Raw genomic sequence first — 19,151 nt, 5'->3', positions numbered from 1 at the left:
AGAAAGACGGGGCAAAGCGGAGGGTGGGGGTGTGGCCTTACTTCCGCCCTTGGTACCATGCGCAAATGCGTTGTGAATCGCTATGGCACGTAGAACAGCAGTCGTTCAAGCTTTTCAATTTGACCCAGAGTCTGATCCAGATGGAGAAGAAGTTGAAGAAGTTGAAAATCAGCGACTACAGCAGGACGTCTCTGAATGGTTAGTTAAGTATTTCGCCGTTAATTTAGTTTGTTTTGCTTATGTGTTGTTACAGATATTATCATGTGGGCTTAGCTACCTATGCTGAAGTAGTTGTATGTCTAGTTATATCAGTAATCTTTGTCATAAAAAAGAGCTATGCAGCCTTCACATCCATGTAAATCATGTTACACATTACTCATGATTTATTCCTGAAGATAAATGTTCACCGTATGAAAAATAATATTTGATTTACTCCAGAGCACATTTGATGTTTACTTATTCAACAGCCACAACATCCGCATTTTCATTGAAATGCATAGCAGCCAGGTAGAGTCTGGAAGTACAAGATAAAAATATTTGTTCATATTGACAGATATTTTAAACTAAAATTCCTAAAAGTATTGAGTAAAGATTTGTTTTACCTGCACAGCATTCCAATAAAGGGAAACACTACATTTTTTGGAGCAAAACGAAGGATAACTGCATGGAAAGCCTCCAAAGATGACGTTTGGTGGTGGAGGCTCAGTTTTTCCACATCCTTCAGCGTTCTTTTCTTTGTCAGCAGAGACTCCAACTTGTAGAAAGCTGGAGTTTCTGCAAACAATAACAAAATATCTTATTAGAAAACAATACAGTAACAAATATCACAGCAATGACCTCGTTGTTTGCTTGTCTGTTTGCTGTTTTAACATTTTGCCTGCATATTGGTTGAGATACCTGCTTGGAGCCATTTCTTTTTGTCCGTTGTTGTGCGGATTGCATGCTCACACTTGGGGTAAAGAGGATTCTCATGCGTGTGGATATCTTGCATATGGTTGAGGATCGCGTTCCACTTGGAAATTCTCTCTGGCCCTGAGGTTGAATTAGCTGCAGTCCAGTATATGTGGTTGTTGATGCTTTTCATCCACTTGTTCAGTTTCTCACAGTCTTTCATCTTACATAGGACTTCCAGTTTCTTTGAAATTCCTAAAATGAAAGCAAACAACATTCCACTTAGTAAAGAGTAAGAGTGACAACTATGCTGTAGCAATTCAAAAAGAATTTCAAAGCATTTGATAATATTGACTCATAATGTCAGCATTTGACTGTCCAACATCACTGCTGTCAATTTTTCTGATGACACAGCAGTAGTTGACCTAATTTCTAAGAAAAATGAGCAGGCTTGCTTGAATGAGGTAGATAGACTTTCAAACTGTTGCCAAGACAACAACCTACTCCTATTGTTACCAAGACTAAGGAGATATATATAGATTTCAGGCAATATCAGCAGAAAGTCTACCAACCAGTCCAGATTAACGACTCTGAGGTGGAAAGAGTAGATCTTGGTGTTGATATTTCTGAACATCTGACTTTGACCAAACATGTTGATTCACTGATGAACGCCAGCGTCTTTTCCACCTCAGATGCCATAAGTACTTTAGGTTACCTGAAAACCTGAATAGTTACCTTTTGCGAAGTGCCACACATCGTAGTACTGGGTGATGTTTCTCTCCCTGAGGAACTTTTGAACTTGAGGATGACGATCGGTGACAATGCAATCCAGTTTGACGTCACGCGACTCGAGCAAGGCCAGACTCCTCGTCAGGCCCTCTTTCTCCATATAGCAGCTACCACCAACCTCGTTGCTCTGTCACCACAGAAAAAAAAACACATTAGTAGACAATGTATTATGGACCTTGATTTTTAAATTACAGCAAATAACCCCTTTACAGAGTCAATTTCAACAACTCACCTGGACCAACTGAATGTCCACAACGGTGTTAGTTTGGAGATCCATCATGGTGAAACTCCCATATTTTGCAGAGTGACCTGTTAAAAATTGAGTTTAAATAATGACACTTGGAATCACTATTCAATACATATTATGTATTCTTATATTTAGGTGCAATTCATAACTTCACATAACAACACACTGCTTAGAGCCATCAGACCTGGTCCCTGGCTTTTGTGTGTCTCAGAGCCAGCACTATTACACTCTGATTGCTGGCCTTTGGCTACAGATAGTTGGAGCTAAAGACCTTGATAAAACCACCCCCTGCCTGCTGTCATTCCTTTGAACTTCAAACAATATCACTGTACAAAATACAATACTTCAGTCAAGTAACAATACCTGGAGAATCAGCCCTCATGTCACCACCGAGTATGACTTTTTCCTCCCGAGTAAGCCGCTGCAGATTCACATCCTGTGTGACTTTCCAGTGGTGAATAACTGCAGGTTCAATGAAGGCTCTGGCATGCCGGCGAAATGTTTCATACCGAAACAACTCCAGCTTCATTGCCTTGAAGACCTGGGTGTGGAGGGGAGAAATAATACATGTAATTTGATATAAATACAAGTATTTCAGTTACGGTATCTACAGTTGCACATACTTTACCTTTTCTATTTGTATGAAAGATGCACCACTCAGGTACACAGCGGCAGAAAGGTGCATGTTTCCAGCTGGCGTGCTACCCAGGATAGGCTGGCTATTCCATTGTCTTCTAAATGTGCAGTGGGGACACCGCTGCTTCACAGACAGGAATGTCCCCAGCCTTTGAGTCTTCACATCACATGCCCGTGTGCAGACCGGACATGCATTAAACAACTGCATGATGCAGTTCTCGTACACTATGTACTTCTTGATGTGTGTGGAAGTGGAGGACTCCTCTCTATATAAAACCACAAAGAAAGCAAAACACATTTTGAGTTGATCAGATTGAGCTTTCATCTGGACAGTACTTTAAACCAGCACACTCCTTGAAGCCGGATGAATAATCTGTATGCACATAAATAATCCTAAAAGTAATGCTATAAACAACAACAGTCTCGCTGAGACCAATCCTTCATGTTGGAATGCCATACAATTAAAAAAAAATTATGAAAGTTCTCACAATCCCTACATTTTCTTCACACTCACACACAGATAATGATAACTTACAGCCTCAGTGTAGAGTTTTCGGACGCTGTGACAGAGTCTGCAGGGTCATAAGTGGAATCCTGTCCCTTTGGGGTATCCACTAAAGAGCTTCCCTCCAATGCATCATCTTCCTGCTCCTCCTCAAGATCCAATCGAGGTCTTTTGGATGGTCTCTTTACTGGTGTTGATGACAGGAACAAAGGGTCTACATTGGACGTCCCAACACCAAAGTCTTTGCAGGAGACAGTTGCCTGGACACCTGCAACAAATATCACCATTGTACCGTCAGGATGTATGTTTGTTTGATATGTCAAGTCATTCATGTGTATGACATATGATGTATTCATACAGTGACAGCACTCTTCTAACCCAATTTCACATGTGGGACAATAAAGTTAATCTCATCTTATTGAAGGTGGCTAGAACATACCTTCACTTCTTTCTTTTTTTTACTTTATTGCCAATAACGTATAGGCAATACAAACAAACACACCACACAGAAACAGACAAATAATAATAATAACAATATTATACATAAAACACACATATACAAATAAAATTGAAAATTAAAATAAAAATACATTAGAAAAAAAAAGGTTCACCTTGATTGCAAGCTTATGTTACATTCGTCTTATACAATTATATGCTTAACCAATATAAAGAATGACAGGTGTCCATCTCCTAAGGAAAAGGGGTAATTTTAACTGTAGAATGGCAGTCATATTTTCCATCACTTGGACTTGATTACACCTCTGTCTCCATTGAGCCACTGTATGAGGCTCAGGCTGCATCCAACGCATTGTAATAATTTTTCTTGCGATCATTAGTAAGACATGCAAAATATAACACTGGTCTTTAGTAAAGTTTTGTTCTGTTGTTTTCTCAAGCAAAATAAATACAGGGTCAAAATACCTTCACTTCTGATGTGGGCCTTCAAAGTCCTAAAGGATAGCTGTGTGGCTACAGTATGTGTTTCCAGTTGGTCTGTCTGGCAGGCAACATCCCTTGAGAGGCAGCTGAATAAAAGCACTTGATGTGCTGGCCTGTGTAGATACAACAAGGTCAAATTAGTACAAGTTATTACTTTGTCTATCTTCCAAATGCAAGTTTGAAGACTTAGCCCTATGCTAATCGCTAATCGCGATTTTGACATTCTCAGCTGATTGCTCTGGTTTGCAAAGATGGACGTAGTGCTAGTCATTTTAATCAGGGGAAAGGCAGATATCGTGCGCGCCATAACACCAACAGCAGGACGGCTATCAAAACAACAAATAAGTACACAACACTGGCGTTACAGTAAATGAGGTGTCCACTCGCATACCTCATGCTATTTACTGTTACATTAGCGACAGTAGCTGCATTAGCTATTAGCTGCAGAGCTAACGATACTTTCAGGACACTTTCTTGTGGTAACAAGCTATTTAACTATACTGTACATACATAAAAGCAAGACAATTATAGAGCGTTAAATTACTTACTTGTCCGAGGTCTGTAGTTGGGCCAAAGAGAGTTGGTACTGATCCAGGGTTCATTTTAAGACGATCGGCAAGGCCAGCTCGGTATTGGCCCAAGTTTTGGAAACAATCCTCCGTGAAATGTTTGGCGCACACATACACAAATCTCTTCTGTTCTTTTGTCACTTTCCCAGAAAAAACAAAATCTGACCACTGGCTCTTTAGGGGTTCTGATGCAGGAGCTTTAAAAAGATTTTTTAGATCCGTTGTACATCCATGTACAGAGCAAATGTTATGCTTTCGATCAGCCATGGTGTGTTAGATATCCTACGCAGAAAAATCAAGATGGCGTTGCGCCGACTTTCAACTGATTTTACAATGAGCTGGCCAAAGAGCTGTGGGCGGGGAAAGGCAGTTTATTGGCTCTGGGTGGAAACAACCTCCACGTCATAAGCGGGCATACGACATAAGCGGCGGCTTTCTCGAGCAGGCCTTCTGCATGGTCACATTTCCAAAGGCAGAGAATAATTTCCAGTGCATGGTTTAGGTCTATCGTCATTTTTAGACACTGGGGGACCGCAGGCAGGCTAGAGGAACTCATATTAATGTTAAACAACCTTAAAAAGTGAAAATTTCATGCCATGGGACCTTTAAAGAAGGCCCATGTTTTATTTGACTTCAACATAAATATAAACATAAACGCAAATTAAATAAATTAAACAACAACTCCGTAATTGGGAGAGTGATGGCTCATTATTCAACCGTGCACCCTCACACCGAACAAGAGAGGGGCTTTAACTGCGCATTCGCGCACGCGTACCCCTGTGGAGAGCTGTATATGGCTCCTAAAGCTGGATCTGTCTCTCGGCTGCGGGGGGAACCCTATACGCCCGAAAAGGTATGCAACATTATTATTTCATGCGGGGATCTCCATAACATTGCCCAAAACAATGGAGTGCCATTTCCAGATGTACATCCAGAGGACCCCGCACCCAGAGATCCCTTCCACCAGCCTGCACAGCCAAGAGCGCTCAGGAGGAGAGAGGAACTTATTCAGCGATTCTGACTTTCGGTAAGCATTCTGTTATTCAAGGAAAAAAGAAAGGAGAACAACGATTTCTTTCAGCATTTATTCTGAGACTTCAGTGTTTCATTTATGTCTTTCAATGTACTGTCGATAGATTGCACGGTGTGTGTTAAAGCCATCATCCACTTCACGATCTCTGTTTGTCTTTCTAGGACCTCTGTGGTCAACACGGCTGGCCGGTGTGACGCTGCAGACCGGGGGGCAGAGGCAGAGGCTTCGGATGTTGACGGGCCGCGTATTCGTCGCGCGGGTCAGGTGACCCGGATGCCATTTTGGATTCATCTGTGAATGAAAAATATTAGTTTGATTAGGAACCTCATTTGTGTTGAAAATTAAAGCAACTGTTTTATTTAAACGTCTTGGGTGTGCAGTCATTCTTACCATTCTTGAGCTCTAGCATGGGCGCATCAGTGTCAAGTTTCCCTGGCACGCCCGATGAGGACGTAGCTCCGATCACGCCAGCCACCCTCTCCTCCCAAGGCACTCAAATCCAAACCTGGACGCTGTTGACAGCTGGGACGGCTGTCAACAGCGTTGACAGCGTTTCTTTGCCGCCTTTCGTCTATCCATGTCGCAAACTCTAGAGGTGCGGCCTCTCAGCCCCTTTTTGTAGAAGGCGTGGTTAGGATCATTACGATGGATTTCGGCCGCCGGATTTATCAACAGCCGCTCGATTTTACGATGGGATTGGTGTGGTACGCATGTTCTCTAAATCCCACTTGAACCTCTGCGTACGACGAGTTCTCCGCTCATTTCTACGATGCTTTCTACGACGGCTTGATAAATGAGGGCCAGTAAGTAGACTAGCCCGTAATGAAGTTCAATAGTCTAGATAAATAAGCATGGGGACGAGCCTACCTTGTATCGCGCGTGCACAATCGGTGATTGACAGGCAGCAGAGCCCCGCTCGTAACCTGACTGGTTACCTTGGCTACCTGGAACCTGTGTGCTAGGTACCCCAAGCAGAAGGGTTTAAAAAAAAAAAAAACCTGCTGCGTCCTGTGAGCCGAGTTCCGGCCTCGTTTTGGCGTTGACGAAGGTAGTCCAGCTAGTTGGCTGGGGTCACAAAAATAAAGCGTCTTGTTTCTCAAAACAATATGCGTTCAAAAGAGTAATACATTTGCATCACAAAATGGTTATCCAGAAAAAGTCAGACCTCACAATCGCTTGGCACTATTTTTGCCTCCCTTCATAGCGACAGCTGCACCTGTTACGGTGTTTACTGCTCGGAAGCAGGGGACTGCTCGGTCTGCTTTTCGGTTTACACAGCCTGTAGTGATATGAAGGGAGAGAGAAATAGCGCCATGCGATTGTGAGGTCTGATTTTTTTATGGCTACCGATTTTGTGATGCAAATGTATTACTCTTTTGAACAGATATTGTTTTGAGAAGCAAGACGCTTTATTTTTGTGACCCCAGCCAACTATCCGGACTACCTTCGTCAACGCCAAATCTCAGCTAGAACTCGGCTCACAGGACGCAGCAGGGAGTAAGAAAATGTTCATAAATGATGTTGCTAATATGGGATGTCATACAGCTTCATGTCAAAAGAGGCGAACTATCCCTTTAAGACTTTGAAAGTCATGTAGTGTGACCAAAGCTTAACATTAAATGCCAACCTGACAGAATTTAAGCAGCAGTTTGTTTTTGTTTTGTCAGACTCAGTTGGATCACTGTAAGCGACCTGTAAACTGTATTTGGATTGGATGTCTTCATTCATCTACCTACAAGTCATTATAAGAGATGTAGACAGAGCTTAGTAGCACAATTCAGTCATTTGTACCGAATGGGAGAGGCAACTCTCAAACCTTGCTCATCTCATTCAGTTTTGCTTCACCCTAAATCCTTAAAGGCTGCCTTTTAAAGGAAACACGCTTAAAAGATGGAATTAGGGTTAAGTTGCACTTAGATAAGATTAGATTAACATCATTACAAAAATATTTCCCTTTGACTTCCTTTTCTTTATGCAATGCGGAGTCCAGTGCCTTCACCACCAAGGGACAGTGAGGCCAGATGTCAGGAGACAGAGAGCAGCACTCAAGAGAAAATCAGGGCCAGGCAGGGGACCCGAGACGATTGTTTCCTTATAATGTGGCACAAGTTGTGTAAGATATTGTTTGGGCTTCATAGAAATACAGCAGTGTAGATGTTGGTCTATTTACATTATGAACTTCTGATATAAGTCTCTCTCTCTCTCTTTCTGGGCTTTCTGCTGAATTTTCTGTTGTCCCTGTTTATCTTCGTTTGCTCAGCCCTGTTCATCTGGAGGAAGATGAGAATCTTGAAGAGGCAATTCAGTGTTGTCTACTAGAAGACTGTGCTGTTAATATTCTAAAGTAAGAGTTACAAGTATTTTTTTACTACAGTAAAACTCTTGTTTACACCAGCGTAAACATCGCAAACAACATGGAACAATTCCTCATGCACTGAAGGTGATAGTGGAGTAAATGCAGAGGTAGCCAAAGGTCTGTTTATCTTTGTCATTGTCTTTTCTTTAATATAGGTCATCTGAAATGCCGAGCAAAGAAGAAGTTGCAGGCCTTCTACAAGCTCACAGTGAGAGAGTTATAACATCGGAAACAAGACAGATCTATATCAGTCGAGCCAATGCTTGGCCAACAGCCCAACGTGTGTTTAAGAGAACCTGTTTTGCACAAAGCTGTGACATGATGCTTTATGTCACATTTGCAAGCCATGAACATGACGCTGAGGAAGATGCTGCCGACCTTGGAGGTCCCAGGCGAGAGTTTTTCCGATTACTGGTGAAGCCTATCTTCCAAGACAGTGGAGCTTTTGAAGGTTTTTTCTAAATATATTGGTTTGAAAATGCCAGAGTACACGATACAGAATGCGGTGTTAATTTATTTAATCTTTCAGGCACACCAAATGGATGCACACCAAGACTGAACATTCTCCACTTGCAAAATGGACTGTATGGAACCATTGGCAGGATGAAGTCTACAGTAATAATAACTGTAGGGGCTGAAGCACCTGCATTCCTGTCCCCGAGTGTCATGGACTACATTGTGTCTGGGGACATCCTTCAACCTAAAAAGGTAATGGGCAATATTCTGACCTGAAGACTATTGTAGCAAGCCTTTGCTTTTTTTGACTATTCCACAGCAGTACAGTTACTTTTATTTTGGTAGAATGCATTATCAAAATAATTTTGGTTTCATATTACCCAATAAATAACTAAAAATGACTTTCTTGCCATTGGTAGGTAACTAAGTGTAAGTGAAATGCTACATAGTACTTCTGTAAATGTTGATTAAATGCAGTCATTTGAGAAAATAAGATTTTTGGGGGGGCTTTTTATGCCTTTAATGATAGGACAGTTGGAGAGAGACAGGAAGCAGAGAGAGGGGGAAGACATGCAGCAAACGACTGTCCGGTGCGGGACTCGAACCGGGGCCCACTGCAGCAAGGACTGTAGCCTCTGTACATGGGGCGGCTGCTTAACCCACTACACCACTGACCACCCTGAGAAAATAAGATTTTAAAGATCTGATCTGTAATATTTAGGTTCAACAGGCAACCTTGCAGGATGATTTGGAGAAAGCAGTCAGCAGCTGTGACTAATGGCGATATAAGGTGAGGGTCTTCCACTTGTTGTCACCATGGCCAACAGAGATTTGTTTGTGAAAAATGCAGTTCTATACCATACTGTTGTGCAACGGCAGAGCTGTCTTGATCAACTCATTGATGGCTTGTCCCACTATGGAGTAAGATTCACCTCACAGTTCTGTATCATATTTGCTCCGTGCTGTGGTAAAATTACTAAGAATTGTCATATCCACATTTAACCATAACTACTCATTTTTATGGCCTTTCATTTATGGTGTTGAATTTCCTTCTAGGTTTTATCACTCCTGAGAGAGAACCCCAGCTTGCATGTGCTGCTTGACATACCAGGAAAGGTCAAAGGTCGAGCAGCTGATTTTGTAGCTGGTATTCTCAAACCAAGCTACTCTGTACTGGGGAGCAACGGAAGAGTTAGGGAGGAGTTGATGATGGGAACATTTAGGGAGTTTCTCCAATGTCTTGAAAGTAAGTTTGTATTTTTAATTCAGTATATTATACAATAAGGAAATCCAGGAAACGTACAGATTTATTTTATTCTTTACAACTCATGAAGCTGTGCCTATCTAATGTTTATGTACCATGTAACAAGAATACAGTTGTTATGATAGCTTGTAAGAATAACATTGCTTTTTCACCAAAATACCTCTACAGTAAACCATTAGTTATTCAATTAGTCATTGATTCAGTCTTTCTTAAACCTGAGTATTTCCGAGTCTCCAAGTCAACACTGGTTTCCCTTTGCTTTCAGATCAGGGGTCTTCAACGTTTTTCAGGCCAGGGACCCCCAAACTGATGGAGAGTTGGAGCAGAGACCCCCCGACTATTAATATGGCATACAATTGTGTTTTATATTTAACGGGGCCTAGTGCCGTTTATAAATATAGCTACTCTGTTATTGTACATTCAATACTAAGCTATTCAAATAATACACAGGTTAATATATTCATGTCTTTATTTTAAACATGTGCAAGGCACAGGGTTGCCGTGCCACTGCCATTTATAAACAAACATCTTGCATACAACACTGAGCTATTCAAATAATCCACAGATTTTAACTTTAAACATGCATGTAGATGGGGCAATGAATCCTCAAAGCATCTGTGAATGGCACACGTGTGCACAAAATTTGTGAGAAAAAATTGTTTGAAAAAAAAAAAAAATTTTTATTTCTTTTTTTTAAATGTTAAAAATTGTCTAATCAACCAAAGATTTCGCGACCCCCCTGCAGTACCTCCGCGGACCCCCTGTTGAAGACCTCTGTTTTAGATAAAGAGCTGAGAGACACATATGGGGACAGGACTCTAACCGAGGAGGAGGAGGCATTCCTGAAGACTTTGAGCCCTGGTCACATCTTTGCGTTTGCTACAGGGAGCAGCAAAGTCCCAGCCATTGGTTTTTCATCCAACTCCTAAATGAATATTTATTCATGATGAAGACAGATATCTTCCCACTGCACATACGTGTGCCAACGAGCTTCACCTTTTTGTGAATGCAACAACAATGACTGATGATGATGAATTCAACTACTGCTTCCTAGTGGCATTAATGAATGGATTTTTATTCAGCACCATTTAAACAAATGTCAGGATTCCACTCTTTAGTTTCGGATATGAGGTGCTATTAGTATTTATGTTGTCTACAACTGGACTAAAGTATTGTTGTGTTTTGAGATGTTTAACAGCTACCATTAAAGTACAAGTAAAGGCTTTGTTGTTGCAAGCACAACTTTAGCATAAATGTGCTGTCCTAGTTTTAATTTTTACTGTAAATCTACTAATAATTCACTGAAATCAGTTCATCAGGCTGCTGTGTTGTTCTGTGTACCCTCTGCCCCTCGCATGGTAACAACCCTAAAACTTTCCACTACAGCCCAGTGGCTGATGGTGTCCATGTGTAAATGTATTCCATAGAGGAGATTTGAGGCATATAGAGTTTGTTCATATTAGAAAGCAGTGGTTTCAATTGCATTACATAAAAAAGCTGAAAAATAAAGACTATAGCTTGTGTTTTCCCATCTTGCTCCACATTCTTTTCATCTTGTTATGAATTTAACTCGAGTTAAATTAGCAACTAGAGTTACTAGTTTTTTTATACTCAACAAACAGTAGTGAAGGAATGAAACTATGTACATTTACTCAAGTAAGGTACTTAAGTAGAAATTTGGAGTACTTTTCAGATCACATTTTTTAATTCCCCTCCTCACCATTGAAAGCCATGTTTATTCAGATTCACTGATGTTGAATATGTTGTGACAAACTGAAGAATGTGTTCTTTCTCCTCATCCTACTCCTCCTCAAGCTCTTTACAAAAGTGGACTTTTGAAAGTGCAATGAGGCTAATGTTACCCAGTTGTCCATGTTATGCTGAGATCACACATTTACAAGTTTATCCAAAATAAACTGTTGTGTTCTCTGAAACAATGTTTTGCCATTGTTGTTGTCATGTAGAAGAGGGTTAATGGCATCATTCAGTTCTTGCAAATCCCTGCCATTCAATGGGGAAAATCCTCTTCTAGAGTTTGGTGAGGAACAAAAAACTATCCCTGCTGTTGAGAGTTCTGGGTTGTGAAGATGAGGCAAATCATTGTCCAGACTAAAAAGCTGAACTGGTGTTCTATCTCCTTTAGCTGAGATAGAGTGATTGTTAAATCCAGCTTAGAATTCCTCCAAAGTACGGTTGATTCTGGGTAGAAAGAGGTAATGGAGACAAAATAGGTCTGTTGCATTATCTATGTCTAGGATACTCAGGGATTCCAGTTCATAAAAAATGGGTGCATAAATATGGCTGCAGTTTTTGTTCAAGTCTCGGTTAAAACGCTCGATCCTCTGGTTGTGTACAGAACTTCCTGTTAAGACAGAGCCTTCAGCCCTGCTTGCATGCATGTCCTCCCAAATCTGAGCGTTCTCTCCTCTGTGATCAGTCCTGATGTGCAGTGGTCTGCCAAACTGTCCAACAGCTGCAGTGAAGTGGTCTCTCACAGTTTCAGCACGATTATTGTTGGAACAGTGAAGACACATCAACATCCTACTGTAGCCGTCTATGGCACCTTGAACAACCAATTTCCACCTAATCAACTTGTGATTTCCGTCGACATGCCATATAAAATTTGGATGTGGGACAGAGTACACTCGCCGAACTATTGCTGTTCTTCTCCTGGCTAAGACACCAACTGGGTCCATCCTTAGCAGTGAATCTCTTACACGTTGTCTTTGAACCACAATGTTTTTGGAGCGGACATGCCCCATAAGCATCACTTCTCTAATATTTGGGTGTTCAGTTTTTATTTGTGACACTTCAAGATCCAATTGTTGATCACTGATGCTCTTAAATTTTGACGTTGGGATGTTATAGTCTTGCAGTAACTTGTAGAAATTTGGCCTCGAGATTGAAAGAATAGATGCCGCTTCTGTAAAGGTGGTTTTCAGTGAAAGAACATGTTCAAGCTCCTCTTTGGAAATCTGATGTCTTCCTTGTTAGTCATTCTAGAACACAGCAAAGAATATGACATTTGGCATGTTTCTATAACAAACAAGGGTTATTCAAGAGGAAATTATAGACCTAACAGATGAGCATTCACATCACTCATCATCTTTCTGACTGAAGAGAATTATAGATTGTACTGTTTGTTTATTTAAGGAATGTTTAACTAAATAACATGGACCATCAAAGATGAGAGGTTACTGAGAGGTAAATGAGAAGTAAATCAAACAAATATGAACATGAATATGAATGAGTACTTACTGAGCAAGGTCTGTTGCTGGTAAAGGTATGGTAGCGCTGGAGCAGGAACCCTGAGGAGTTTTAAAATATAAACAAAATACCAAAGACGTTATTATATTGTCACGTGTTAGTGTAAAATATGCCACCATGATTGGAAACAAAACGGAAACAGTATACCACACAGAAAACAAACAAACAAACAAACAGCCAGCTAGGTTACATGAGTATGAAAGTATACCGAGCGGTATGACGTCCCAGTGGAGGTGGTGGGTGTGGCTGGCCCAGGTGGGATGTTGCAGCTGGTGGGAGCCTGAAGAGACATTAGCAAAATATTAGCAACATTATCTTTCATGTGTTTTTTCTTTTTATACGCCCAGCAGTCAAAAACCACCGATGTGATTGGCGAAGGACAAAAAAGCAGGACAATGTAGAAACAAAGAGAGATAGATTTTATGCTTTTTTACAGTACGCACACTATACATATATATATATATATATATATATATGTATATATATATATATGTATATATATATATATATATATATACACATACACACACACACACTAGTGGTGGGCCGTTATCGGCGTTAACGTGCTGCGATAATTTGAGAGTCTTATCGGGCGATATAAAAAATATCGCCGTTAATCTATTCTCAAAGTTGGGTTGGGAACTGGGTCAAAATAGGTAGCCTAAGCAAACTGTGATGACTTTTACCTTGATATTTTAGCTCGGGTGTGGGCCGATGTACTTTGTCTGCCGTTAGGTGTGATTAAAACAGAAGAACGCTACTTTTCAGAAGCCTGTGCTAGGCAGTTTATGGAGGTCGCTTATCTGTGGGGGATAGTTGACAAAATCTGCCCTGTTGGAACAGACAGCGCTCCTAATATGGTGGCCGCAGGGAGGATACTGCGCGTGTGGCGCAACAGAGACGCACTGCACACAACGCTATCTCAACAGCAGCACCATCTGGCCCTCCCAACAAGTGCTGAATATGAGAAGTTGGCGTAGCTAGAGAAACTGCTGGAGCCATGCATGTGAATAAACTGGTCTGCCCTAATGTTGCTGACTCGCTGGAGAAGCTTCGCTTGAGAATTTGCTTTGGTAGCTTTGGTAGCTCGTGACGTCACATTTAGAATGTTCAATTCTTAAAGGCCCCGCGGCTATGCAGCACCCCCGCGGAAAAAAACATGAGGAAAGAGAGGGCAGGAACACGAATAAACATGTTGTTATTTACAATTTGTTATACAAGATATACATCACTTTTACAAATTATTATAAATAAAAAATAATCTATGCCCACCACTAATATATACATATATATACACACACACACACTTTGTTTCATGAACGAGGACACAGTGGTGCTGGTATACTTGACTATTCATGTTGTAAAACAGCAGAGCGCAAGTTACAGTGGGTAAACATACACCAGGAGAACCACCGATGCAGTACCACATAACAAAGACAGATAGCAGCAGCAACACATTTATAAAGGCAGGTGGCAGCTAGCCTGGGCGAAAGCCGACTGTTGACTCTGTCAAACAGTCTGGGAAAACCCAAGAGGAATCCGTTTCCATGGAGGGCGGGACCTTACCCAGCAACTTAAATTTATTGGAGTAACGGAGTTCCCTTAACCAATGATAATGTTTAGAAATGACGTTGGTTATGCGCCGAGGTTCATGCTTACTCTCGCGAGGCTCTAGCTCGCGAATCACGCTTCCCACATCCGCTTTCATTATACCGGTACCATTTGATAAATCAAACTTTTCCCAAAGCCAGTTGGAAGGAGAGCTACGACATCCTTGCCACTAACAAAATTGACGAGGCATTCCTCTTGCTCTCGTTTTAATTGTGTAATGATCTCCAGAGTTGAGACAACTTCATGGATAGCTTCTAGCGTTCTTCCGTCACCATGTTGATTTCCGCTGCGGTTGAACTACAATTATATGGACTACAATGGACTCCGCGCGTGAGTTCTGCGTCACCACTCGCAACTGTTTGCTGATTGGCAAAACACTGAGCGAACCGAGGTAGGGGGATTTGGCCAGACTATGTGCGGAGCCAAAATCTTTGGGCGGAAGTACGTAGGATGGCGTCGCCAGGCTAGGTGGCAGCACATGTCCTGCAACATCTCCCTTTTCTTAATTAAAGCAATGGCATATGAACTGAGACCTGAAACAAAGGCCTACTGAGTACTCAAGAAAGTTACTTGTTTTATCATGCCAAAACCTATCACTGTTGTACATTATACCGGCAGCGACAACAACATAAACATTTGGCAACATAATACAACTGGTTTTATACTGGCAGCAGCAACTTCATAAACAAACATAAACATTTGGCAACAACCAGAATACATATTTTTCTTTCCCTTCAGAGATCCAGTCTTTTAGGTGGCCTGGTAATCCGACCATAGCGTGAGGTGACTGGAGGCCCTGTTGGTGTGGAGGTTGTATCAGCAGCTGGGCTATCAGCATGCTGAGGTGGGGTAGCACACGGCGTAGCACTGAGCTCTGGCCAGTGAATCTCATTGTGAAAAAAGTATTCATACCATTTTCCTTCAGCAAAACCTGAAAATGGGTCCCACAGACCCAAGCCAGGGATAAGCAAAGCAATATTTCACCAACACACACAACACTGTATAGAAAAGGAGCACCAGCACCACACACACACTATTGTATGTTCTATTAGTTCGTAAAAGAAGGAATCGAAAACAGTCAACCTGCTGGGTGAATTTATCTAATCTGTTATCGGTACCACGTACAACTCAGAATACAAGTCTGTTGTTGAGAGCGTCATTTCCTCTTGCATCATCTGTTGGGGCAGCAGCATCAGAACCAGGGACCTAAAAAGACTCAACAACCTGATAAGGAAGGCTGGTTCTGTTCTGGGGACGACTGTGGAACCTCTGGAGACAATAATGCAAAGAAGGATTTTGCATAAAATCAAGAGAATTATGGACAACCCTGAACATCCTCTCCATGAGACTGTTATCAGAAAACAGAGTCTCTTCAGTCAAAGGCTTCTTCAGTTTGGATGCAAAACGGACCGCTACAGGAAATCTTTCCTGCCCACAGCCATCAGCATCTATAATAACTCTTTGATTTAATTGAGCTACATCAACATTTAATTTCCCTCTGGGATAAATAAAGTATTTTTGAATTGAATTGAATTGAATAAAGTGCATTGCAGTAATCTAGCCGAGATGTAATAAAGGCGTTGATTACTGTTTCAAAGTGCGTATGTGCAAGGAAGGGCTTCACCTAAGACCAGATACACTGAGACTAAGATACAAAAAAAGCTGGACTTCACTATTGCACCAATTTGCCGGTCCAATTTAAAATCACTGTCCATCTTAAAACCCAAGTTTGCGACTGTTGGCTTCCTGTATTGCACCAAGGGGCCCAAGTCAACAGGAGGGGATTTGCAAGAGCCACTGGGACCAAACACCATCACTTCTGAAACAGGAAGGAATGCCGTTGGACCATCCTACAGGATGTGACGGACCACAGTTTCTGTTGAGCATGAAAAATATAGTTTATTATTTTTGACTGGACCACAGGAGTTGGTCCTAAATAGGTGGACTTTGAGCCTCCAGCTGCTGTGCAGACGGGTGAAATGGATCGGTCATGTCAGCTTCAGGGCCTCCTTTTGAGAAGTTTTGGTTTGTAAATGTTTGTCCAGCAGACCCGAGCACGACACATTCAGCAACAATGTCCATTGGGTTTTACGTTTACATCCCCCATCTGAGCTGGGGGACTGATGTAGAATCATTTGACGGGGGCAGAATGTCAGTTGTACCATTTCCCATTGCAGACACAAACCACATATTTGTGTGATTTTATTTGATCAATTTATTTATACGCCATTTATTCTTCACAGCTACTGTTGCTGATAATGCAATATTCTGCCCGTACAGTCTGTTTGGTTCCCAAGCACCTACGTAATTGTTTTCTGGTGATGATGCACGCCTCCTCCTCATTATATCCACTCAGGAGAGTCAGATCAGGCCAAGTGATTTCTCCAAGAATAAAAAGCAACAACAGGCTGGCTGAAGATGCACTTAGACTTTCCTCAAAGCTGCTGGGGTTAAATGCTGGGGCCCTTGTCCACTTGAAAGCATGACAAGCTGTTCTTATGGAATAGCCAGCCCTTTCAAACCCTTTAATTACGTTCACATCTTTTCATAGCTGACACCTGATCTCAGGTGGTAAGCTGTTATTCAAATGAATTGTTCTGCGCTATTTATCAGCATTCTGAAAAGGCTGATTTGTTTATTTCACAAGAGCAGGAGAGCCGCACACTTTCCACATGTTATGTTGAGAAGTGATCATTTACATACGAGGTGGCTCCAGTGCTCTCTCATCTGTACCCTCTTCATACTCACTTTCCTTTTGACCTACTATCCACTGGATACAATAACGATCAGCTTAACTGCCTCGTGTGTTTCTTCAGCCTTAATGTTTGTTCTCATATATTTTCTTATGTGTGCAGCAAAGCAGTGAAAGCTTTGGTTGGCATAATGATCACCAGATGTGAACACAAACTACTTTGTAAAGCTGCCCATCCCCTTTGGCATCTTTATTTTGTTGTGTTACAACTTTGACATGTGTCTGTTTTTTTGGATTTTTATGTCATAAAAGTGAAAAATAACTGCATGTATGGGTTGTTTTTTAAGGCCTTCAATTATGATCCGTTGCTGAAACTTGCATATTATGTCCATTTTTATTCAATCAAAGTGTCTGAAGATCCCGGTATGTTTAAAGCTGTTGTGAGAAGCCCCACCACTGAGCAACATCAACTTGTGTTTCATTTTGTTAACAAGCATCACGTCGGTACGTGTGCAAAAAGATCCCGTTTGATATGTTGTGTCAGAATCATTGATCCAACTTTTAGTCTAGAGTGTTAATCTCATTAGAAATTATAAACATGTCAGTCCACATCCATCTGAACTTATAAGCAGACTCTTTTTGTCAGGGACTGACGGCACATTTTTATACTTGATCAAAGAGCCACCTGCTGGAGGAAAAGTAAGAGCAGATGTTTAACATTATTTTCCATATGATGGATGGGAAGCTGTTGTTTGAGTATCATCCGCACAGGTAAAAGTAAAGCAAAATCATTGTCATTAAGACTTTGGCTGTGGAGTCATGCTGCTTATTGCATTAAAAGTGAAAAAACACGTCGCTGAAGGTGTAAAATCAGTTGAACGACCAGTTGAACCCCATGGCTTTCGTATGCATCACGGGGAACAATGTCTGCTTTAATGTCTTTTACTAAGTTGTTTTGCAGGAGATGTGCACGTAAAATAATGTTTCTCTTATAGAATCCATCATATTGGGCACCTCAGTCTTAGTAAAAAATGGAAACGTACAGATCAAGCAACTTTGAAGCTTTTCTTGCAACCACAGGCCTCCCCTGTTATTCTTTCAGCGTGTTGCACTTCTGAAGACTGCTGGGATCACTGCTGGCATTAAAGCTGCAGTCTGCAACTCTTTTTCAAGCATAATGCCTGGAACTGTCCGGGGATTCTGAAAGTAGTACATTAAATACCCCAATACAAAAAAAAATGAGTTCTCTAGGTCCCCTATATGTCCCGCTAGGTCCCTCCAAAGCCAGCAGGTTTGTTTACAAAATTGCAGACCGGACCGGTAAAAGGTAACCAATCAGGTTTACGAGCTGGGCTCTGCTGCCTGTCAATCACCGATTGTGCACGCGCGATACAAGGTAGGCTCGTCCCCACGCTTATTTACCTGGACTATTGAACTTCATTACGGGCTAGTCTACTTACTGTGTCTTCCATGATCGCAAATGACAGGTGAGTTGATGAATGAGGAGTCGTGTAGGCGCATCTGGCATGCACGTCTACGTGCACGAGTTCTCATGTGTTTTGAAGGGGCGGGACAGAAAGATGAATAACTTTTTATTTTTCGGTTAAAAAATAAGCATTTCTTGCATTTTGCGACTACGGAGGTCACCGTTTTCAACTTCAAGCGTTCTGATAGATCATATAAACTCTTAAAATGCCAAAAAGTAGGACTTTACGTATGACAACAACAAATCCTGCAGACTGCAGCTTTAATGTAAAGTTATTCAATTCAATTCAATTCAATTTTTTTCTGTGTGAGTACACCTGAGATTGATGCCGGAGAGACTGCTTTGATTGAAACATGGTGGAAGTCCGCAAGCTTTCCAGAACTATTTAACTGTGGTATTTATAGATCAGA

The 19,151-nt window shown here is 41.4% G+C and overlaps 1 protein-coding gene and 2 long non-coding RNA genes across 3 annotated transcripts in view; 1 reads left to right on the top strand and 2 right to left on the bottom strand.

Moving 5' to 3' along the window:
* Window positions 1–1,034: 1,034 nt before the first annotated feature.
* Window positions 1,035–1,959, bottom strand: LOC142377489 (uncharacterized). Its single transcript, XR_012769519.1, has 3 exons — window positions 1,913–1,959; window positions 1,627–1,807; window positions 1,035–1,146 (listed from the first exon to the last, which is right to left on the bottom strand). It is a non-coding gene; the product is annotated as an uncharacterized LOC142377489 (long non-coding RNA).
* Window positions 1,960–2,622: 663 nt separating this feature from the next.
* On the bottom strand, window positions 2,623–4,078 carry LOC142377488 (uncharacterized). The gene is made up of 3 exons (XR_012769518.1): window positions 3,990–4,078; window positions 3,099–3,336; window positions 2,623–2,829 (listed from the first exon to the last, which is right to left on the bottom strand). It is a non-coding gene; the product is annotated as an uncharacterized LOC142377488 (long non-coding RNA).
* A 4,239-nt stretch (window positions 4,079–8,317) lies between these two features.
* LOC142376981 (dynein axonemal heavy chain 8-like) overlaps window positions 8,318–19,151 on the top strand; it is a 54,765-nt gene continuing 43,931 nt past the window's right edge. The window contains exon 1 of the mRNA XM_075460684.1: window positions 8,318–8,357. Within this exon, the coding sequence (XP_075316799.1) occupies window positions 8,318–8,357 (40 nt within the window). The remainder of the gene's footprint in view (window positions 8,358–19,151) is intronic.

Source organism: Odontesthes bonariensis, chromosome 3, assembly GCF_027942865.1.
Source record: "Odontesthes bonariensis isolate fOdoBon6 chromosome 3, fOdoBon6.hap1, whole genome shotgun sequence".
NCBI lineage: Eukaryota > Metazoa > Chordata > Actinopteri > Atheriniformes > Atherinopsidae > Odontesthes > Odontesthes bonariensis.
Note: the sequence above shows the minus strand (reverse complement) of the source record. Positions and strands in the feature narration are given on the sequence as shown.